Genomic DNA, 24825 nt, shown 5'->3' with positions numbered 1-24825 from the left:
CCTCTCGGAGTTGGCGCAGGGACCGTTGATGATTCCTGGGGTTCCGATCCCTGCGCCCTCCCACCCCATGAGAGCGGAGGCACCAGTCTGGTATGCCTCCAGCGTCTCGGGACCGGGGTCCGTGCATGCCTGCAGGCACTGACGCGGGGCGCTCTGTCTGCTCCTCCCTCTCACCGGGTCGGGGTTCGGGTCCTCTTCGCGATACTGGGGAGGTCGAGGAGCAGGAGGGTGCCTTCCGTTTCTCTTCGGCTCTGCGGGAGGTCCGGCTAAGGATTGCTGAGTTCCGCTTGCCAGGCGAGGCGTTTGCCCCTAGGCAGCTCTTACCCGACGTCCCAGTGGGAGGCCGCCTCTCTCTATTCCTACCGGAATGGGAGAAGGCTACACAAAACACTTGGGTGCTGTCCACCATCAGTGTAGGCCATTTACCACTGTGGAAGCGAGGTCCGCCCGACTTCACCCGCATACGTCGCACTCCGGTGCCGTCATGTCAGGCAAGGGCGGACATATTCACGACGAAGTTCAGGCTCTGCTGGACAAGTCCGCAATCGAGCGCATTCCACCGGGAGAGGAACAGGCGGGATTTTACTCCACGTACTCCCTCGTCCCGAAGAAAGACGGCGGGTTCCGGCCCCATTCTCAACCTCAAGGGGTTGAACCGCATGCTAGAAGTACCATCCTTCAAGATGGAGACACTGCGCTCGGTGATCTCATCTGTTCAGCCCGGCGATTGGCTCACGCCAATCGACCTCAAGGATGCGTATCTGCATGTGCCCATACATCCATCGTTCAAGCAGTACCTTCGGTTCTCTTTACGACGGGATGTGTTACCAATTCACGGTGCTCCTTCGCATATCGACTGCCCCCAGGGTGTTCACCAAGCTCATGTTAGTCCGGCTACCCTCGCCGCCGCAAGCGAAGGAAGGCGTTGTTACCCTTACCTTGACGACTGGTTGCTCGGAGCACTAACACAGCCAGCGAGCCTAGATGCTACTCACACAGTGATAGACATTCTAGTTCGACTGGGGTGGATCATCAACCTCAAGAAATCCGACCTGGTACCCACCCAGGACTTGGTTTTTCTCGGGGCGAGGTTCCAAACGCACAAGGATCTAGTTTCCTTGTCGCCCGACCGGATCACCAGAGTACGGGAGATGGTGTCTTCGTTCCTCTCCCAGCCCCAGGCACCAGCACGGACTTGGCTCCGTCTACTGGGCCATATGGCGGCGACGATCTCTGTAGTGTGGCGGGCGCGGTTGAGGATGCGCCCTATACAGCAAGCTTTGGCGAGTCTGTGGGCTCACTCGGAGGACCTGGAGCGCAGTCTCACAGTCCCCGGGTGGTTGACACCTCACCTTCAGTGGTGGACCAATGTCGGGAATCTCACCAGGGGGGTCCCCTTGGAAATCCCGACGCCAGCTCTCACAGTTCAGACCGATGCGTCCCTCACGGGCTGGGGGTGTTCTGGGCAGTCTGTCGGTGTCCGGACTCTGGTCCGGTCGGCCCCACCTTCACATCAACGTGTTGGAACTGAGAGCTGTGCGGTTGGTTTTCGAACGCTTCAGAGAGCATGTCCAGGGCCAGGTAGTCCGTCTTCAGTTGGACAACCAGACGGCCATGTCGGACATCCTGAAGCAAGGCGGCACGGTGTCCCCAGCGCTCCTCCGGGAGGCGTGGGACTTTCTCCTCTGGTGCGACCAGTGCGATTGTCAGGTACTCCCTGTTTATCTCCCGGGGCTGGAGAATGTGCGAGCAGACGCGCTCTCTCGCCGGATCCTGGCCCCGCACGAGTGGATGCTCGACAGGCAGATTTTCAGAGTTATTTCCCAGTTGTACGGGTCGTTCGAGGTGGATCTGTTTGCGTCCGGCCGGGGCCGAATCAGACACCGTGTTCTGCTCTCGAATACCAGCCCCAGGGCTGCTGGCTGCCGACGCCTTCCTGCTGGATTGGACGGGCAAAGTGCTCTGGGCCTTCCGCCGTTACCACTCATTCCCCGCGGTCCTTTCACAGCTGTCCACCCAGCCAGCTCGGCTGCTTGTGCTACTGGCACCGCTTTGGCCGGGCACAGAGCTGGTTTCCGGTAATTCTCAGGTTTCTGGCTCAGCCTCCTGTTCTATTACCTTTTACGATCGACATTCTCACTCAGAACGGAGCCCCACCCAAATCCAAGGATTCAGTGGGTGACTTGGCCTCTGTCAGGTCTAGCCTCGAGGCACGCTGAATTCCTGCAGCAGTTGCAGACACAATTCTGGCTTCGAAGCGGATTCGACAAACGCTCAGTATGAGGATAGGTGGTCCCGCTTATGCGCCGCTGGTGTTCAGAAAGGGGATTGCAGATCCCTTTTCTGTTGATTTAGTCCGAGTATTGGAGTTTTTGCAAGCCCGCTTTGGAAGAAGGCCTGGCGGCTTCGACCATTCGCGCGCTACTCCACCGCTATATTTCCACTTTTCACACCCCTGTCGATGGTGCTCTTCTGGGGCAGCACCTCTCGTGACAGCTTTTCGCTGGCGCCCGAACGGGTTCGACCTGCTGTCAGGTGAACCAGTCCACCTTGGGATTTGTCAATTGTGCTCGATTGGCTGTCCGGTCCAACTTTCTCACACCTATCGGCTATTTCCATTCAGTTGTTAACTTGGAAGGCTGTTTTTCTGGTGGCGGTAAAGTCTGGGCGTAGGGTCGGCGATTTACATGCTATGTCGTCCGACCCGGCGCTGACTGTGTTTCACACTGATCGTGTCAGTATTCGGCCTCCGGATACGCATCGTGCCGAAGGTCGATCACGCTTTCCATGTGACAGCTCCTATCGAACTTCCCACTTTACCCAGCCTTCCACATCGGGGACCTCTGCAACGAGCATTCACCCGTTGGATGTCCGTAAGACCCTCAAAGTCTATATCAAACGAACGCAGGAAATCCGTACGGGTACCCAGCTGTTCTGTTGTTACGGTGGCGGGAAGGCTGGTGTGCCGGCGAGCAAGCAGACTTTGTCTCGCTGGCTGGTTTCGTATTTGTGCCGCTTATCAGGCTAAGGGCAAGTCTCCCCTGAGGGGTTGAAGGCTCACTTTCGGTCAGGGCAGTAGCTGCATCAAAAGCTTTTGCATCGCACTCCCATTGAAGAGATCTGCTCTGCCGCTATTTGGAGCCGCCTAGCACGCTTATTCGGCATTATAAGCTCGATACATTCCCGTAATCGCGGCGAAGCTTTGGCGTTCTGTTCTCTCCAGTGGACAGTGTCCTGCCACCCTGACCGAGTGAGTCTTGGTTCATTGGTTTTGTTTGACGCTACTGTGCAATACTGTGTGTTATTGACATGTCCGCTACTGGGAGCTAACTACCCACATTTCGATTCTCTACGGAGTATTAAAGTCGATTGTGAGTGTTTGACATTCCCCCCTACGGTGCTCACTAATCGACACGTGGTGGGTGGGGCTTTGTTTACATTCGTACCGTGCGATTGCCTATGCTAACATATGGAGGTCGTCTTTGAGCACAAATCCTCCCTGTCAGTTCCCCTCCCATAATGCCTCTCGCGGAAGCGAAACTGGGACATGTGACAGGTGAGTGTTATGGCGTCTGTTACATTTTTTTCCATTAACGATAGCTATTTGTGTGTGCTTGGACAGAATTCCCTCCTCCCTGGCCTCCGGTCTTTGGGAGTCTGTGTTTATGCATAATATGTACCCCAAAGACTATCTCTTTGAAGAAGAATTAACCAAACCTGAAGAGGTTTTAAATTCTTCAAGAGAGTCGCCCTTGGGGTAGGGCCTCCCGCCTCCCCGCAATTCTGTTCACTGATATATTCAGCAGAAGGAATGATGATACGGGCCTAGGTGCTTACCCAGTTGGTGCGCATGCGCAACGGGAGGTAACTCCGTGAGGTGGGGGCCGTATAAAAAATAAAAGAGTTTATTTATTGTACAATCTTTTTATTCAAAAACATTGATACAACTGTCACAGGACATTTTCAGCTTGGAAAATGCATAATATGTACCCCAAGGACGACTCTCTTCGAAGAATTTAAAACCTCTTCAGGTTTGGTTAAGTTCTTTAATCACATATTAGACTCAGATCTTAGCATGTTTAATGATCAGTGAAGTCATTTTCATATTGACTCTAAATATGTGGTCTGTTAATTTGCAAAGTGTCCATTTCCATGACAGCTTTCCTTGTTTCCTTTGTAGGTATGTTCTTCAGAACACAAGCAAACTGGTGCCAGGTCTCACCCTGGAAATGGTTGATAAGTGAGTTCATCCTGACTTCACCTTGGCTATGTTCGCTGTGTAGTTCACCTGATACTTCATGGTTTCAGGAATTTCTTGCAGAAACCTGTCACTGTACAGTGTATATAGATAGACAATGATCTTGAATTCTGACTGTACTGAGATGCTGCATATGTTCTAGGGCTCCCCTCTAACAAAATCCATTGAGCAGGGTTTCCGTTCCGTACCCACATTCATCCCAGCAATGGGTAACCCTAAAGCTGTCCCATCTTGTTCACGTCATGCTGACAGTGTGCTGTGATGGGGAAACTGCTCAGCATGTATAACTTTTAAACTTATCCTATCTCACGCTATGCACCTCTCTTGTTCTTGTACGACCATGTGTGGAAACGTGCTGTAGGCTAAGTTGAATCAAACTTTCTGGCCTCTGATCCCTGACCTCTGCCCCACTCCATAGCAGCACCTGCCAATCATCTCCAGTCTGCCCTTGTCATTCTCTTACTTGTTGCCACGCTGTCTAGACGTGTGTGTATTCAAGGAATTTGACTGTTTTCTCAATCATTGGCAAATCTAGTCGCAGTGCAGCTAAGAATAAACGAAAGTTTTGTGATAGGTGCGGGAGTAATCTCTCTGCTGCAGACCCGCATTCACTTTGCGTGGACTGTTTAGGCCGATGCGACTGGGCAAAACGATGTCATTTTTGTGCTGGGTTGGATGACGACGCCTTCTCAGAATATCGCCGGGTAGCATCCAAAAGGACAGTTGACCGAGATCGTCGTAGACCCTCCGAGGGTCCTCCTTGTGTGAAACCGTCTAAGCCTGATTGTCATAAGAAGACTGCCGTTCGTCGCTCTCATACTCCATCGAAGAATTTTTGGACGTTGCGTCAGACTCTTATCTCAGCGAGAACTTACGACAATTATTTCTTCCCCAGTCGTCCAGTCCGGTCACCACTGGCGATGGTTCTCCATCCAGGATAGTCGAATTATCTATAGTCCGTTTGGCTCAAAAGCGGACCGATGAATTGCAATCTAACTCGAAAATTAATAAACATCAAATACTCAATGAAACGCTGATCATAATCAAAACATCATACCCACTCTGTGAGGTTTTTGCAGAAATTTTGTCCTAAAAATAAAAAAGTTGTTTAACAATCTATCATTAAAATATTGACACAGTTCACTATTTGTTACGAGAGAGGAGTGCAGAGAAAGGGACAGCCAGGTGTTCGAGAACGGATGGAGACGGCACAGCAGAGGTTAATGAATAAATAACTTTGTCTGTGAACGTGCTTCTCGAACACCTGGGTGTTTCACAAGGCTCTAGTCTTTCAAGGGGCGTGGCTTCAAGTATGGCTTTCGGATTGGCTGGCACTCACTCGCAAGCGCCGCTTACTGTGGGTGTGGCGCTCTTCAGCTCGCTGATTGGTCCGACGGTTTCTGCCAGTGTGCCACTTGTATCCAGTTCGGCGCTTAGATCTACTTCAGCGATCGCTACCGGTTCGGCGCTTCCCTATCAGCCTTTGATATCTACTGGTTTGCCGACTTCGATTCCGTATGTGGTCCCTCTTATTTATAGGACACCACCTGTTTCCAGTTCGCTGTTTACTTCGAGCTTGCTGTCCAGTGAATCGATCCCTCCCTGTTCGGTACTTGTTCAGAGCGCCACTTACTACCAGTGCGACACTTGCTTCTAGTTCGGCGCTTACCTCCAGCTCAACGCTTACTGTTGGTTCAGCGCTTGATCCCCGTTCGGCGCTTGGTTCCAGTTCAGTGCTTGCATCCAGCTCAACACTTACTGTCGGTCCGGCACTTGATTCCCGTTCGGAGCTTGGTTCCAGTTCCGTGCTTGGTTCCAGTTCAGTGCTTGCATCCAGCTCAACACTTACTGTCGGTCCGGCACTTGATTCCCGTTCGGAGCTTGGTTCCAGTTCCGTGCTTGCTTCCAGTTCGGCGCTGGTACCTGGTGCACAGATCCTTCCCAGTGCGACGCTCTCTGCTGGTTTATCGCATACTCCTGGTGCGCCACCTAGCTCAACTTGGCCGTTGTTTCCTGGGCATCCGGCTTTGTCTATGGTTCCTTACCCTCCAGGTGCGGCACTGCAATCGTCTTATTCAGCTCCACGAGAGCGACATTTTCTACAATCACTACTGTTGCCTCAAGCGGACCACCTACAGTGGGTTCATCAACAGAATTTGACTATACCAGCGGGCTCCTCTTCAGCTGATAGTGAATCTGTACGTCGCTCCTCTTTGTCTGCCCCGGGTTCTACTCTGCCTCCCCGTTCGGGAACTGTGACCAGACCTATCCTACCAGTTTCTTGGGACCTGTCTACTGATAGTGCAGCATCTCGGCACATGGACTTTAATGCTATCGTTCAGGCGGTGGCTTCAGCGTTGGGTCAACAAGTTTCAGCACCTTCCTCGTCTGTACAGCCTGCCGGCCCTTTCACCGTTCCGCTTCAACCCGTGGAGGAAGTTCCTCCGTCAGCCACACCTTCGCCTATTTCAGGTGGTTCCTCATCCTCCGATGTGAGCATTGATGCTGTCGACGCACCCCAAATGTTAGTCAGCAGACTTATTATCCAGCTTCAACATGAGACCGGATGACTGTGGCTCCATCACCTTCCTCCTCTTCCTTGCATCACGCAACTGGCGGCCTCCCTGGATGAGGCGTTCGACAATCTCAGGAAGATCAAGGATGGATTTGCGACACCCCGTTTCAACTTGGCGTCCTCTCATGTCCATGGTTTTTCAACCTTGATTACCTCCCCTCCGGTAGATGACGACATCACGTGGCTGGGTTCTAAGCAGAGGGCCTACTCTCCCTTCTTGGTAGAAGACCGTGAGTTGGTGCATCTGGATGGATCTGTTCTTGGTACCGAAGAAGGACTCTGACAAGTTGAGGCTCATCTTCAACATGAAAGTCTTCAACGAGATGTTTCTACAACCTCCGCCTCACTTTCGCATGGTGTCACATCAAGCCGGGGGATTACATGATCAGCCTCAACCTTGAGGATGTGACCTTCAGGATGCAAGTTTCTTCGTTTCGTCTTCGAGGGCACCCATTATCAATGGCGTGTCCTCCCGTTTGGAATTTCTTCGGCCCCGTGGCTGATTACACGGGTGACAAAGCCCATCAACAGATTTCTCCATCGCAAGGGGATATGCTTCGAAGCATATATAGACGACCGCATCCAGGCTCAGACTGACCGTGTCTTTCTACTACGTCAAATGCAGCTCATGATGCAGCTACTTCACCAGTTAGGCTGGCTGGTCAATATCAAGAAGTCGGAACTAGTCCCGTCGCGTTGCCTGCAGTTAATCGGGGCGGTGTTTGACACGGAACTCAACAAAGTGTTTGTACCGAAGGAACGCTTTGTCAAGATACAGATTCCCCTTGCGTTGGCTCATCCCAGGACTCTTCGCCAATGGCAGGAGCTTCTGAGTCTCTTGGGTCTGCCCACGCGTTGACTCTCAGAGGTCAACTCCAACTTCGACCGCTGCAGTTGTTCCTGGCTGCGCACATCAGGAGGGGCGACCTGCTCTCCCTGATCAAGCTTCCTCTAGAACTCCATCCTCATCTCCTATGGTGGATGGACGAATCGAACGTCTGCAGTGGAATCTGTTTAAGGCCGTTCGTCCCATCTCACCACCTGTATGTGGACGCATCTCTACACGGGTGGGGAGCTCACCTTCTCGATCAGATCGGTTCTCACAGATCGTGCCTCCCACATCAACGTTCTAGAGTTCAGGGTGGTGATTCTGTCCATCACTCACTGGCAGGATCGACCTCTCTCATGGTTCGGTCGGACAACTCAGCAGTCGTGTGGCACATCAACCGGATGGGGTCGACAGGGTCTCCTCAGCTCCTGCAGTGGACGCAACAATTTTTCCAGTTGCTAGACAGTCTCAACATCTCCGTTCGGGTGGACCATATTCCGGGAGTGAAGAACGTCATTGCGGACTTGCTTTCCCATCCACTTCGTCCCTCTCCGACAGAATGGAAACTACATCCCCATGTGTTCCAGACCTTCTGTTTCCCACTGATGACTCCAACAGTGGATCTCTTCGCCACCAACTTCAACCACCAGCTACCTCTGTTCGTGTCTCCGATTCCAGATCCTCTTGCTTGGAGTCACAGCTACATGCAGAGGTAGTTGACACTCCGCTTACTGACCTCTACTCCTCGAGCAATCACGTCAGTGAAGTGTTGATATCCGATTACCTACGTGGTTTTCGAAGCGTTCCGCTCCTAAGTCCTTTCTCGCCTCTGGGAGGGAGATCGGTACCGAACGTTAAACAAGTCGAGCCACCGGGCTATTCCCTCTTTCACCGTCTCCAGGGCGTGTCTGTGGGGGATAGTTCCGAGCAGGGACTGGCCAGATTATGGTCTTTGACTTTAATTCACTGGGGTCACTTGAAAAATCGCGGGGTAGTGAGGTCCACTTGCCAAACTGCGTCCTATTGCTTGTCAAAAGTTGCGGCTGAAAACCACATTATTTCGGGAGCGCCCACTCCCTAGAGTTTTTGTGCAGAGTAAGCCAAGGGGTTATCCGAAGCAACCCGTCACAAGTTTGGGGTTAGCATAGCAGGAGTTGGTGCTTTCTCCTGGCCTCCTTGTGGTATGCGACCTCACGGTTGTAGAGTCACACAGAGTAATCTGCGGCCCGCCTTTCCAACCGTGGGATAATGCATAGCGTGAGTTAGGATAAGTTTAAAAATTTGGAAATTTTAACATAAATCGTATATTTATATACTTATCCTATCTCACGCGAAGGATACCCGCCCGACCTGCCCCACATCACAGATTACTGGGAGCTCCAAGACGAGAATGACAAGGGCAGGCTGTCAGGTGATTATCGGAACAATCTGCACGCTTATTGAGATGATTGACAGGTGCTGCTATGGAGTGGGTCAGGGGTCAGAGGCCAGAAAGTTTGATTCAACTTAGTCTACAGCTTGTTCCACACATGGTCGTAGAAGAACAAGAGAGGTGCATAGCGTGAGATAGGATAAGTATATAAATATACAATTTATGTTAAAAGTTCCAATATTGTAGCTCACGATCTTTGCTTTGTATCAGTGTATGTAAAGTTTGTTCCGCATTAAAATATATTTCAGTTTCCAGTTGAAACTATATTGCTAAAGGCAAAGACTAAAGCGGTTCAATGTTACTAACCCAACTATACCGTTGTACATTGCTACTGAATTAAAAGAACATGCATTGTTGTCATCAGGATCCCAGGTCAGCAGAATGACCGGCGGACAATGTGGGGTGAGCTCAACTGGATCTTCACAGCCATCACCGACACGATTGCCTGGAACATTCTCCCTAAAGGTGAGTTGTGCTGTCTCATGGAACTCTCACTCTGTTTCACCCTGTCATCTCGTGTATTTTCACAATTTATTCTGTGTTAACTTTTAAAAGGATTCTTTCTCAGAAGTCGTCCTCCTTGGGTACATATATGCATTAAAATGTCCATTTTAAAACTTACAACAGTTGCAACTATATTTTTTAGGGGGGTGGGTGGGGGACATATGGGCACAGGACCCCCCTTCTAAAAAAGCTTCTAAGAAGAAGAGTTCCTCCTCTTCTGTAGATGTGGGGGGTAAGCAGGCCAAGGCGGCGGAAAAAAACCCTTCTTCCCCTACCCCCTCCACTTCTGCACAGTCTGCTCAGTCTGCACCCATAACCTTGTCTGATCTGTCATCTATTTTACAGCCGCTAAAGTCACTTATCTCGGACGCGATGTCCGGTCTCCGGCAGGCACAGTTCAACCTCCCGGCCCGGTCACTCGGGTCCCGTACCGATGTTGACCGGCGCTCAGGCTATGGGTCCCCTGAGTGCATCGGTACTCCCGGTTGCCTCGGCATCCTCTGGTCTGGGCAGGCACTACCGGGTGACCGACAACCAAAGCCAACAACCAAAGTTTGCGCACGACCATTTGGCGTCACAGGCCAGATGCGAGTGCACCTCTGTCAGCTGCCTCGCAAGCGTGTTCACCAAACTCATGCTCATTCCAGCTCAGGTCACCAGGGCACAGGGCAACTTTTGTTACTCGTACCTGGACGACTGGCTACTTTGAGCGCTCGCCACCCACTTGAGTCGGGATCCACACAGGCTGTGATGGATACTCTCACCAAGTGAGGTTGTATTATCAACCTCAAGAAATCAGAGCTGGTCCCGACACAGCTTCGGGGTTTCTTGGGGATGAGATTCGAGACATAGTGTCCCTGTCTCGAGACCTCATATCCAAAGTTCAGCAGATTGTTTTACAATTCCTCCAGTCCCCCAGGGCCTCAGCTCGGACATGGCTCGAGTTACTGAGCAACATGGTGGCGACAGTGGACATAGTTTAGCGTGCGCGTCTGAGGATGCGACCTATTCAGCAAGCATTGGTGCAGCTGTGGTCTCACTCGGAGAGTTACAAGAAAATTCTGGCAACTCCGGAGTGGCTCATTCCTCACTTACGGTGGTGGAACGACACCGGGAATCCATCCAGGGGTACCTCGCTGGAGACCCCAGTGCTGACACTCACAATTCAGACGGATGCCTCCCTTACAGGTTGGACCACAGGCAACCCTGCACATCTATGTGCTTGAATTGAGAGCAGTCCGGTAGGTATTAGAATGCTTCATGGAGCAGGTTCAGAGCCGAGTGGTTCGTCTAGAAATGGACAGCCAGACGTCGATGTCCTACATCCTGAAGCAGGGCGGTACGGTGTCTCCGTCACTCCTTCAGGAGGCATGGCAGTTCCTACTCTGGTGCGATCAGCTTGACATACAGGTTATGCCTGTTTATCTCCCGGGGGGTAGACAACGTCCGTGCATCAGCGCTCTCACGACATATACTAGCCCCTCACGAGTGGTTACTTGACTGGGAGATATTCTGGATTATCTCCCAGTTGTTCGGGTCGTTCCAGGTGGATCTGTTTGCCTCTGGGGTGACAAACCAGATGCCTGTGTTTTGCTCTCGGATTCCGGATCCGAGGACGATTGCCTCTGATGCCTTCCAGCTCGATTGGACGGACAAGGTTCTGTCGGCTTTCCCAACGATACCCCTGATACCCAGGGTCCTATCGCAGCTAGCCACCCAACCAGCGTGACTACTTGTGCTACTTGCACCTCTGTGGTCGTCTCAACACTGGTTTCCTGTAACACTCAGGCTGCTAGATCAGCCTCCTGTACTATTACCCATGAGGCCGGACCTACTATCCCAGAACGGAGCGCCACACCCAAATCCTAGGATGCAGTGGGTGGCTTGGCCTTTGTCCGTAATCACCTCCACGCGAGCAGAATTCCTGCACCAGTTGCAGACACAATTCTGGCTTCGCAGAGGGTTTCGACAAACGTTCAATATGAGGATAGAAGGGCCTGTTATGTGCACTGGTGTGGAAAGAGAGGGATTCTTGATCCCTTTTCTTTGACTTTAGTCAAAATACTGGAGTTTTTAGAGGCTACTCCTCCAAACCTTGGGTTGGGGGTTGGGGTTATTTAAGTGACAGGACACTGTTAGCCAATCAGATATAGGCTAAGACATTCCAGATCCTCGCCCTAGCCATAACACACACAAACACACACACACACACACACTTGATTGACATCAGCGGTCAGGTGACTGGGTAAGTGTCTCTTCTCGGTTGTAGAATGTTACTTCCAATGGATCGTTATGTCAGACAGAATGCCACTCCCAACTCAAATATCTGTGGGAGTCTGTCTTACACTTATATGTACCCCAAGGAGGACTTCTTCTGAAAATGAATCGTACAAACCTGTAGAGGTTACTGATTCTTGGGTACGGCCATCCGCCTCCCCTCATTCTGTCTGATTCGTTCAGCATGAAAAGTGGGGTGTGAGGTAGACGGCTAGAGTTACCTGCTCTTGGCTGTAGGGGGCCCTGAGGGGCCCTGTAGAGGTGGTCTCACAAGACAAAGACATCTTTTTGTTTTGTAAATATTTTATTAAAAAATAAAGTTACAACTGTCAGAGATTTTAAAATGGACATTTTAATGCTTATATGTACCCCAAGGAGGACTTTATTCAAAGAATCAGTAACCTCTACAGGTTTGTACGAATCTGTTGATGAGCGGAACTTTTTAGAAAGCACTTAAAGCGGAATTTTAACTTTTTGAAGGCATGGAAAAGAAATATGTGAGTCATTACACATAATATATATGTGTGTAACTTGCAATCACATAAACATAGATCCTTCATAAGCATTGTAGCAATATTTTTAGAGCTTTTACTGCAAACACTATCTTCATACTAACTGCTTTTTCAACAAGCACTTTTGCCATCTCTCTGATGTTAACCTTTGAAGATCAACTATTGTCCTCCCAGTTTGTAAGCAGGGATGTTTGGATATTGAGAAATACTGAACAGCATTATTTTATTCTTCACTGAACTTAAGGTACCCAGTGCCAAGGAACCGAAAGTGGAGTATCTGTTTACAAACTCCATATCCAAATTGCACCGAGATATATGTCATCAACTGATGACTTTGGTTCTTTTTCCTTGTTTCAGAGCTGTTCCAGAAGTTATTTCGCCAGGACCTGCTTGTGGCGAGTTTATTCAGGAACTTTCTGCTTGCCGAGCGCATCATGCGTTCTTACAACTGTACCCCGATCTCTAGTCCGAAACTACCTCCAACCTATCAGCACCCCATGTGGTGAGAGCCTTGTGTAAAACAAACAGTGAAGTGTATGAGTATATTGAAACAACATAAGAACTAAGCCTAGGGGTTTGCTGACTTTCAGTTTGTAAACATCTTGAGTGTGAAAAGTACAGCTGACTAGCTTCGATAGCAGAGAGATTAGTGATGTCATTGAATTGAGATGCCATGGTGATTGATAATGCCCCAATGGTCTGTGTGTTGTTTTACAAATCCGTCTTAGCTTTAAGGTGATTGTAACTCCCATACCTTAACATAGACATGACAGGAGTAGCGCTGAGGTTGCTTTGTACGAAGGCAGTGTGGAAAGCATTGTCCAAGGATGCAAGTAGTCTGTTTTAATGAGGAGGGTCATCATTTGGGTCCTTCAGTGGACTCCCATGCAGTGTCTCTCTGTAGTATGAAGGCTCACTCCTCCACTAATGTTTACGTTGACAGGTTTATATTCAGAGTTTTGGAGTTAACTTGGTATGGGGAAGGTTCACTGTAATTTTCCTACACGATTTCTTTCAGGCAAGCATGGGATCTTGCTCTTGACCTCTGTCTTTGCCAACTGCCTCGGGTCAATGAGGAAGATGGCTCAGCATTCAAGCACAGCCCTTTCTTTGCTGAGCAGCTAACTGCTTTCCAGGTGTGGTTGTCATTTGGTAGGGAAGACCGCAGGCCCCCTGAGCAACTGCCTATTGTACTACAGGTAAATGTCACCTTCTAGGACACTATCAATTGTGATCCAATAGTTTTGTCTACACTCTGTCTACTTATAATATTATCCCCGTCGCACGTTTAACGCTTCGCGAAGCGGTGGATATACTATTAGGCTCCGTCCGTACGTACGAATTGGAATATCTTAAGAACCGTTGACTAGATTCTTTTCATATTTGGTACCTAGGTTCATAACAGTATAAGAAAGGCCCCAGTCAGGTTTGGTGACCTTGACCTTAATTTCAAGGTCACAAGGGGACTTTAAACGTTTTACTCTTGTCAGCGAGATATCTCAAGAACCATTAGCTAGATTTTCTTCCTATTCAAAACCAAGCTTTATCTAGGGAAGGCGCAGGGCCCAGTCGATTTTGGTCACCTACACATGATTTTCAAGGTCATAGCGACACTTTGAAGATTTCAGCATATTAACCTGCATGTTATGCTTGTCAGCGAGATACCTCAAGAACCATTCACTGGATTTTCTTCATATTTGGCGCCAAGCTTCATCCAGTGAAGGCGCAGGGCCCAGTCGATTTTGGTCACCTTCACTTAATTTTCAAGGTCACAGCAAAACTTTGAAGATTTCAACATGTTAACCTGAATTCAGTGGATTTTCTTCATAGACTTTCAAGACTTCCCATGAATGTTTTTCAATAAGCAGTTTCTTTAGTACCATTTTTGCATATTTCATACACCGACATTCATGTCAAGGTCAAGTCAGTCTTGAAAATATTTGTGTGTTTATGCTTGGACTTGGCCTCAAGCAGTCTGTTGCCATATTGCTTGAATAATAATAAACACAACGTTAGACAGTCTGATTTTGAAAAATGACAATCACACTTGAATAATGTGACACTATGATATTGATGCTGATCCACCATATTTACATGTCACCATTTATCAGTGTATCAGAAACAGTTTGAAGAGTATGTGAGACCTGGCTAAGTAGATTTTCCAGGACAGAAAATTTCCCATGATCCATCAATTTTGTCAGAGGAATCCATTACATTTTGAATCAAACAATGTGTGATTGTACATAAAACAAGATATGTCCTCAAACGCTGCCAAAAGTATCTGACACTGTGCTTTTGTGAATATAAACTTCTGAGTCATATAAGTTAAATGGCATCGAACTGTACATCAAATGATGCCAGTGTAACACTGTGTTATTGAACAGAGCTACTTGTTATTACAAGTTTGTTTCATATCCCCAGGTGTTGCTGAGTCAAGTTCATCGACTGCGAGCCCTTGATCTGCTGGGCAAGTTCCTGGACCTTGGTCCCTGGGCTGTGAGTCTGGTACGTCATGACCAGGGAGGAAGTTTTGGTCTTATATTACATCAAACATGTAAAACAAATGCGTGAAATAATCTACATAAAAAAGATTGAACAAAACACCTGATCTGCCAAAGTGCCCATGGATCAAAAGAATTTGGAGATGTGAATACACAATAATTCAAATTAAACAAACGCTTTGTGACTTTTTCAGGCAGGTCAATGATCCTGAGGTAGGTTCTCACCCAATGATTTCTTCATGTTCCAGGCCCTGTCAGTTGGTATCTTCCCCTATGTGTTGAAGCTCCTTCAGAGCTCGGCAAGAGAGCTTCGACCTCTACTGGTGTTCATCTGGGCCAAAATACTGGCTGTGGACAGTGTAGGTGTTATAGGTTATTTACAGAGGGAAATCCAGCAGAGTGCTTGTCATGACAGGCAATTAAATGTTAGGGTGACGGACTTGGTTACTGGATTGATTGTGTCAGAGTACTGAGACTGTTGGATATTGTTCATTATATTCATCACTGGTTATTATGTTGGATAATTGATCCCAGGCCGCTATTATAGCTGGTATATTGATAAGTGTTAAACAAAACAGTAACAGAGTGTTAGAACTGAGTATATTTTGCGACCTTATTTCTGAATTTAATGAATTTACTTAATCTATTGTGGTTTTCAGTCCTGCCAGGCAGACCTTGTGAAGGACAATGGTCATAAGTACTTCCTGTCTATTCTTGCTGATCCATATTTGCCGGTAGGTGTTCTCCTTATCTTGTGAGGGTGGTATTTTGCCAGTTGTACTTATTTCTGGTGATGTCAACTTTACATGTGAATTATGGTCCTGATAGAGATTGAGGTATCCATACAGAAGGGAGCCTCTCATCAGCCAGTATTTGCCCCAAGTGATATGGCATGAAATCAGCTGTATGTGTGAGGTGAAAGAGTGGCAACGCTGTGTTTATTAGGATTTAAGTTAAGGTGCAGCTTGGTCAGCAATTAGTACAACAGGTAAATCACAATGGCCGTTTGTGCTCACAACACTTGCATGCCTTTGAGAGTGGGTTTGAATCCCATATGGAGCCGACACACCATACAAGGCAGTTTTCAAGCAAACACCGACTCATTTATATGTATTTCTTCAGGCTGAGCACCGGACAATGGCAGCCTTCGTCCTGGCAATGATAGTAAATGAATACCAGCAGGGTCAGGTCAGTGGTCCCACTCGTTATGTCTTGTGTCTGTGTGAAGTTTATACATCATAGAAATACATAAAACATAATAATATCTGATGTGTTGGAGCAACTGTGGTGTTGTTAGAAGAAGAATGTTGACATTGTGACTAGATCCAGATGTAGGTATCCTGCAGACATTGATGTTTGTACTGTGAGTTCTAGGTGTCAATACTGTAATGTCTATGGTGTTATGATCTGTCACATCAGAAGGCCTTAGTGGAAATTTCTGATGCAGGTTCACAAATTACAGCGAAATATTGAAATATTTGTGCAGCAACAATATCTTGTGATGGCCACCAGACTCTTCAGTGTGGTATATCAATTTTTGAAAAAGGCAGTCGTAACAAGCAAATGATATCCAATATTTCAACTGTGACAAGTATCTGAACAGTTCAGGCAGGCAGCTGTTTGGACTTTCACAATGCTGCCAGATCTGTCTGATAGCTGTATGTTGCAACTAGAGGTGATGAAGTAGTGTATGTGTGTCTCCAGGAAGCTGCCTTACAAGGGGGCGTCATATCAGTGTGTCTGGAACAACTGGGCGACCGCAACTCCACCCTCCGACAGTGGCTGGCTCTCTGTCTGGGCAAGGTGAGTCCACACACTGCAGCCTTCCGTGTGGTAGGTGCTGAATATCAATAACTAGGGATACTTCTTGTATTCCATGATACACCAAACTTAATTGTTTCATGTTTTATATGAAACTACTCAACCTGTGAAGAGTAACAGGGTATATGGTGAAATTAATATGGAACTAGTATCTATTTAGATTTATTTTTGTAGGTGTGGACTAACTTTGACAATGCAAGGTGGTGTGGTGTGAGAGATAGCGCACATGAGAAGCTCTACAAACTACTGATGGATCCAGTACCAGAGGTGAGCCATTCAATTGGGATGGCTCTTACAGTACAGCTACACACTGAAACCTTCTGTAGTGTTTAATGTTAACTGGTTTTGTGCAGGACACAGCATCGTTGTCCATGAAATATGACAGCTATAACTATTATTTAACCTTTACAATAACCTGCCATTCTCAGACATGTCAAGTTTCAAGTGAGGCCAGAAAAGCATGTATCCCCTGTCATCTCTGCGGAATTCCCTATAGGATTGAATGTTACACTGCTTTTCCTGGGTTAGTTTGTTTCTGAGTGCTATGATACATAGGATCGTTCCTAATTGGTATCTTCACTTGGCCCTGGTTGTTTGCTGACTGCAGGGTAAACCTCACTCAATGTTCTTGTGGCAGGTTCGTGCAGCAGCTGTATTTGCTCTGGGGACATTCATAAGCAACAGGTCTGAACGAAGTGACCATGCGATCCAGATCGACCTGGGGGTCGGGATGAGATTGGCAGAGGTCGCTTCTGACGGCAGTCCCCTGGTCAGGAAGGTGAGCAAGGTCATCTCACTCATTTGTGTCAGGAACCATGGTTACAAGGCAGAAACAAGAACCTTTTGTCAAGGCCATTGAAATAAACAGTGATCAAATTCATCATTCAGATTTCTGTAAGATTGTCATGACAGAAGATAGTCCAGTAACAGAAGACAGTTGAGTTGTTGTCAACCTGTTCTAGTAAATACATTCAACATCATCATGATTAAGTGATCAAAAGAAACTGCCCCGTCTCTCCCTACCACAAGTTTGAGAGGACATCTTTTCATCTGCTCATCACACTGTTTCCAGAACAAAATACTATTTAGTAGATCTTCTTAAATGTTTGCATACATTTTGACTAATTGATGTTGTTTTACACTTTATTATTCAAATACGATTTCATGCAAACAAAATGTGTTTGTTAATGATTAACCTGTGTTCACAATTGTAAAGAATTGAAAATGATATTAATACTGCTGAATTATGTCCAGTATGTGTTGCACCAGTTCTTGATGTGAGATGTCCACACGGTCAGTATGAGCTGGTCTGGTCCACCCTGCCTTGACTGTGTATAAGTGTGGCTGTGGCTTGCAGGAGCTGGCTGTGGCTTTTGGTGGTCTAGTGGTGCAGTTTGAAGGGCAGTTCGCTGCTGTAGCCTCTCAGATGTTGGAGGAGGAGAAGTTGAAGGATCGTAACACGCCAGATCGTGTCAGCCGAGGCCCCCGGTGGGTGGAATGTTGTCACCCCTGGCACTGGTATGCATTCCTACACAGATACTCTGCTCAAAGTCACCACAAAACTAGTTTGACAAAACAGTTTAGATTATCTGGGCCCCGTTCCTCAAAGCAATCGTAGTGCTAAGATGATCGTAACTACCATATTTTAACATTGGCTTACGACTGTCGTAGCGCTACGATAGCTATGGGGCCCTGATGTATCATATATATTTTATGATTCTCCATTTTGTTCAAATTCATCATAAATACATGTTTCATATCTCGGGAAATGTGTCTTGAAATTAGCATATATTTTTCTGTCATTGTAACAACCAGAATTTGGACAACTAAACTATCAGAATCTGTGCATATTTTGGATATTGATACAGTTAAATGAACACCTTGATTTTTAATGTGATAAAAAATACCTTTAACTTGTGAGTTATCTTACTCAGTTTGGCTTGAATGAAGTCTATGCATCAAGATTCTTTCTCTTTTGAGCTGAGTGTCTGCATTCCCAACTCTAACCCCTCCAGAAACCTGCCACCATCACACAATATATGCATGTAATAACCAACTGGTACTTTGTTGGGGGGGTAGCATGTCTGAAACAGTGGGTAGTACTTGGACATCATCAGTCTTGATGTTAGTGTTGTAGGGTTTCACTAATATAGCCAGTCACAGGATGTTTGTGACAGGAAATACATTAACACTTAACTGGATGTAGTGCTTAGGTTAGTTTTTATTTAATATAATTCATAACTGAAGCGTAAAACAACGCATTTTTCACATATGATATTTGTGTTTTAATCAGTTACAGAACCATAACCTAAATTTGTGGATAACCTTGATTCGTGGATTGCGCTTATTATCATGCTATGTCGTAAATTAAGTCTTGTATGATGTCACAAAGCGGTACTTTTGATATACACTCAATGCCAAGCCTTGCTGACAAGAATGTTCTGAATGTGTGCATTAAGAGTAAGTACAATAAATCTAATTTTCCAGCACTGAGATAAATAGCCCAAGATCACTAATGGCACTAATACCAAATTTTGTTTTTACAAAATGTCAAGTGAAAAAGATACCGTTAGCGTCAACCTTCTCACATCTCATCATCTGCTTTCTTAGTGTCAATACTTACTGCAATGGGCTGTTGTACAGTGATATATTGTAACTGACTACATTATCCCCGAAAAAGGTGATGTCACATTTTGTGTGCACACAAATGGGTGATGCTTGCAAATGGCTTCGGTAAACAAATGTTTCGTTCACGAGTGGACTAATGGACATTTTCAATTTGCTGAATCATAGAATAAAATAATCAATGAGCATACAAAATGAAATTGTGCATTTGAAATATGATTTTCACAGAAATTCCCTTATATCCACAAATCAAGGTTACGTTAGTGTAATACTATTGATGTGTGAATTATTTCTTAATCATTGTTAATGTTGATGATAATGATAATGTTACTAATGTTCAAACATATGTTATGTCTTTGAACTGAACTAAATATGGGTATTGTCTTTGATATATTCGTGTTAGTAAAGATTAATTACAATCAGCACCCTCCTTAACCTTACAGCTTTATGGCCTTTACCTTAAGGTTCCATGTGACCTTCACCATGTATTTCAGATGGCTTGCTCTCACCTTTGAGTGCAGCTGGCATCCGGCGCAGTGCTTCTCGCGGTAGCCTGAAGGGCATGCTATCCTGTAAGACATTTCTCCCACTTGCATTATGGGAACCTTTTCCTCTGCATATCACTCCACTTGCATAAGCTATCTTCCCATTTAGCTAAGTATGATTACAAATTGTGTTAACTCGAGCAGCAGAAAAATGTAAACAGTAATTGATGGAATGTTGCACAGCAGGTATAGTAGAAATATACCAACGATGTAAGTTTGTGAAGATGACAGTATTGATTCACCATTGTTTCAGAGTGGTTCCTTTGTATGTTCAGTGACTGTTGTCTATTATGTTTATAGGTATTGTTGTAATGGCTAGTAGTATAGAAGAAGATCTTATCAAATGTTGATAAAACACCTCTTCATAATGCCCAGATAGGGGTCTTCTCAAGAAATAAATCAACTATCTTTACAAGATATTTGAGCTATTTTGTGACTCGATACGTACAGGATGATTCTGTTGATAGCATGCTGTTTTTGTTGAAGTGATGTTATGGTTCTACTAATTTACTATTTGAGGAGCAGTAGTATTCAGTTGTGAAAATGTCAAAAATGTTATATACTATTTGTGTCAGTGAATATGGAATTATTTGCTTTTATGATTAGATGCTGAATTGGAACTGTTGATGTAACAACATTGAAATGAGGGCAACTGTCAGGTGTATCAAACCGTAATTTACACCTTACTAAGCCAGGGTCTGCCAGTCGTAGATTGAAATTACATATACAATCAGTGCCACATACTGTAAAACATGTTAGCTTCCAATATATCTCAATACGTATCACAATACAGATGCAGTATTTCAATATATGGCTAACGATTCATTTGCCAATACACAGCCCTACTGGCCATGTTGAATAATACCAAAATTGTTAACAATTTCTCTGGACGCAGGACTAGATCAATGAACTGCACCAATGAGGAGAAGAGGATTCTGCTTTTCACTATTGCCATTATGGCAATCATATAGAAAAAGCTGTTTGTGGTCAGTTCTGTTCAAATGTTACCAAATATGGCACAGATGTAGTTAGTTTTGGAGTTCCAACATACGTTCACTTTTGCCTCTTTAATTTGAATTCTACCTTTTTGATTTTTGTGTTTTGACCATGCTTTTATATTCTGTAGTCCATAATTGGATCTGCATGCATCTTACCTTGCCATTCTGAGAAAGGTCAACTTTGGTATATATGTTTCCTATCATGGTGACATCTTTAAGATTTGTAAGCAAAGGATTTTAGTGTTAGGTTGCCAGCGCTTGTGCAGACTTTTTCTCAAGTGCCTGTTTGTTGACATTTTAAACTGTTGTCTTCTTATCTTGGTGAGCTACAATTTAATAGCGCACATTTTGCCTTCATTTACATGTCACAGTGTGATATACTGAAATAATGTTGGCATCAACCACACCCCTCAGTTGTTAGACCATGCCCCCCTCCTGATGTTGTAGCCACTCCCACCTCCATGACGCCCCTACAGAACTACACCAGTAGTAGCTCCACCAGCGTAAGAGAGTGCCGGCAGCCATGATGGTCTACGCAGAGACTCCTCGTCATCCTCCCTCAGTGGCCTGGCCTTCAAGAACGTTCACATGTGTGTGTGGCGCTCACTGCTGCTGCTAGCCATGGACCCCCACACGGAGGTGGCAGACATGGCCAAGAAGATTGTCAACTCTGTCAGGCTCAGGGTCAGTCAGGGCTGTTCTGCTGATCAGCCTCATCTATCTTCACAAATAAATTATTTGTATGTACGATGTTCCCTCAATAACTAACGTTCTGCAACCTTCTATTTATGAAATCATACACTGCTATGAGGACACATAGCAAGGTTACACTGCATTGACATACTTGTGTGTATTTTAAGGAATGTTGCCACAACACATCAACTTAGCTTGGCTGTAAAATGAAAATTGTCTTTGAGGATTTGACATAGCACTTACTCCGTATATACAGAAGAGTACTGTGACTGGGAGAATGTTACCATGCTTGTTCTGTCCTGTCAGGCGTCGCTGTGTGCCAAGCCCAAGATGATGATTCAGAACAGTCAGATGTCTCACTCTGCTCCCTGCAGTCCTTCAAACAAGCCCCCAGCTAACATGATACTTGGGTATGTATCTTGCTGCAGCCATGCTCTGGTTATGGTTTGGATCCCAGATTTGTCTGTTTATATAACCTGATGGGTGGGTTTCAGTTTAGACATAATTTGAAACATATTAGTGTATTGTTCCTTCACACTAGGACAGGGAACCCCATGATATTACCGCTACTGAAAACATTTGAAAGGAGTGTTTAGCTCCTTCTCAGTTACTTAAAACAGATGTTCTGTCACATCATATTGATGCCACTGAATATCATTGATTTAACATTGTCCATGTGGAAGTCATCGTAGCTGATTCTTATATAAGCTCTAAACCCATCATGCTCCCTGCTTGAAAAGCACTAAACCCAACATAACCACTGTTCATTGCTGCTTTAATCTGACACAGGACACCTCCCCAAAATTCGGACATGATAAACAGTGTTGATGAAGTTCGGAACCGAGACAACCAGTCCCCAGGGCGCACCAACATTCTTGTGACCCCAGTTCGAGGGACCGGGCAGAGCTCCCAGCCCCCTCACCAACCGTACTCCATGCAATTCTCCCGTCACAGGAAGATATTTGATAAAGGTCCCACACCAGTGAGTCACATGCGTTGACAACTTAAAGACAAGGATGCTAGTATGTTGCACAAAGCTAGGAAATGTTCAGGACATATTTTGTTACATATGTAATTATTGATACGGTGTAATATCTTGAAGCAGATTTACATATATGTTGTTTTGTAAGAGCTTTGTCATGTTGATTTGAATGCATTAAGGGATTGTGATGTTGAGAAGGTAGTAAAGTGTTATACATCTGAGACTGCATTATAGAACAAGTACAGTCATACACTTTTTAAACTGTACATAGTACTAAAGTTGCATTATTTTTTGGGGGCGGTGGGGTAGCCTAGAGGTTAAAGCGTTCACTCGTCACGCCGAAGACCCAGGTTCGATTCCCCACATGGGTATATTGTGTGAAGCCCATTTCTCGTGTTCCCCGCAATGATATTACTGGAATATTGCTAAAAGCAGCGTAAAACAAAACTCACTCACTCACTCATTTTTATTTGTATTGTTTAGCCTAAATCTTCAGAGAAATCTATTCTGTAAGGATGTTTCCCTGCAAGATTGATTGACAAACTTGACAATATGTGGAATAGGCAGAAGGAGGAATGATCTCTCGTGTTACCTGCCCTGTATTCATGCATACAAAATGGCAGTGACTGATCATGCTTAGTAATATTCAGTTTTTACATACAAGTCCTAGTTTTTAAATTTAGCCCATCTCACAATGATAGGATAAGTATTACATTTATACAATTTATAGTTAGAATTTCCAATTTTCTACATACAACTCGGTGTCTGTAATTTATAGTTAGAATGTAGGGATACCTGCACCGCAATATGTGGCAGTACAATGTTGTGGCCACTACCCACCTGTGATTATGTATGAATGGAGACTATGATGCTGTAGATTGAGGAGAAGGAGGAGGAGGTGCCCAACATTACTACCTCCAACGCATCCAGTTCACAGAACATCGGCCCTGTTTCCACCGAGTTCTTCCAGTGGAGTTTTCGACATTTTGCGCAGCCAGTTCACAGAATGAGAGAGATGAGTGACCCAGAGAGTGAGCCGCACCATCGGCGAGAGTACTGTTTTCTGCGTAACTCACATGTCCGCAGAGACGCCCGTGAAGACCAGATTAGAGCTGGTTAGTCCCTTGATATCACCTCACTCATGATTTACTCAGTATAGTATCATACTATAGTTACGTTAACATGTTAGTTTGTTTTACTACTGGACAAAGTTTAGTGTTTCTCTAGGATATGGATTTGATAAATTACCAAGTGAATTGTAGTGTATATGTGTTATCAGCATTTAACATTAAGGTGGGCCCTTAAATATGGTATGGTAACCAGCAAACAAACAAAACTTGACATTTATCTCATTGACGATAGTAGTGCAAAGGTATACTATACAAATGACAACCAAGTTGATGTGATGTATATCTCCAGGTTTCAGTCGGCTGGATGACCAGATCTTTGTGAACCGTAACCAGTACCCTCCATCAGTGGTCAAGTTCCACCCTTACAAGCCTCACTTAGCAGTGGCAGACAAGGAGTCCGGTGTGAGGTAAGTCAGATCTCTCACACACCTTACAAGCCTCACTTAGCAGTGGCAGACAAGGAGTCTGGTGTGAGGTAAGTCAGATCTCTCACACACCTTACAAGCCTCACTTAGCTAGTGGCAGACAAGGAGTCTGGTGTCAGGTAAGTCGGATCTCTCACACACCTTACAAGCCTCACTTAGCAGTGGCAGACAAGGAGTCTGGTGTCAGGTAAGTCGGATCTCTCACACACCTTACAAGCCTCACTTAGCTAGTGGCAGACAAGGAGTCTGGTGTGAGGTAAGTCGGATCTCTCACACACCTTACAAGCCTCACTTAGCAGTGGCAGACAAGGAGTCTGGTGTGAGGTAAGTCGGATCTCTCACACACCTTACAAGCCTCACTTAGTTAAGTGGCAGACAAGGAGTCTGGTGTCAGGTAAGTGGGATCTCTCACACACCTTACAAGCCTCACTTAGCAGTGGCAGACAAGGAGTCTGGTGTCAGGTAAGTCAGATCTCTCACACACCTTACAAGCCTCACTTAGCTAAGTGGCAGACAAGGAGTCTGGTGTCAGGTAAGTCGGATCTCTCACACACCTTACAAGCCTCACTTAGTTAAGTGGCAGACAAGGAGTCTGGTGTCAGGTAAGTCGGATCTCTCACACACCTTACAAGCCTCACTTAGCTAAGTGGCAGACAAGGAGTCTGGTGTGTCAGGTAAGTCAGATCTCTCACACACCTTACAAGCCTCACTTAGCAGT

At 46.0% G+C, this 24825-nt stretch overlaps 1 protein-coding gene across 1 annotated transcript in view; it reads left to right on the top strand.

Annotated features, from left to right (window-relative positions):
- LOC124263219 (regulatory-associated protein of mTOR-like) overlaps positions 1-24825 on the top strand; it is a 48247-nt gene that overhangs the window by 10749 nt on the left and 12673 nt on the right. Inside the window, 20 exon segments of the mRNA XM_046697807.1 lie at positions 4181-4240; positions 9459-9559; positions 12745-12889; positions 13406-13586; positions 14809-14892; positions 15137-15247; positions 15548-15622; positions 16011-16076; positions 16593-16691; positions 16884-16976; positions 17347-17487; positions 18067-18174; positions 18176-18227; positions 19829-19906; positions 21325-21391; positions 21393-21561; positions 21877-21980; positions 22360-22552; positions 23430-23667; positions 23972-24089. Coding sequence (XP_046553763.1) covers positions 4181-4240; positions 9459-9559; positions 12745-12889; positions 13406-13586; positions 14809-14892; positions 15137-15247; positions 15548-15622; positions 16011-16076; positions 16593-16691; positions 16884-16976; positions 17347-17487; positions 18067-18174; positions 18176-18227; positions 19829-19906; positions 21325-21391; positions 21393-21561; positions 21877-21980; positions 22360-22552; positions 23430-23667; positions 23972-24089 — 2283 coding nt within the window.

The sequence above is a fragment of the Haliotis rubra genome, unplaced genomic scaffold (assembly GCF_003918875.1).
Source record: "Haliotis rubra isolate DU_JTF1 unplaced genomic scaffold, ASM391887v1 Scf871, whole genome shotgun sequence".
Lineage (NCBI taxonomy): Eukaryota > Metazoa > Mollusca > Gastropoda > Lepetellida > Haliotidae > Haliotis > Haliotis rubra.
This window is presented reverse-complemented; position numbering and strand designations above follow the sequence as displayed.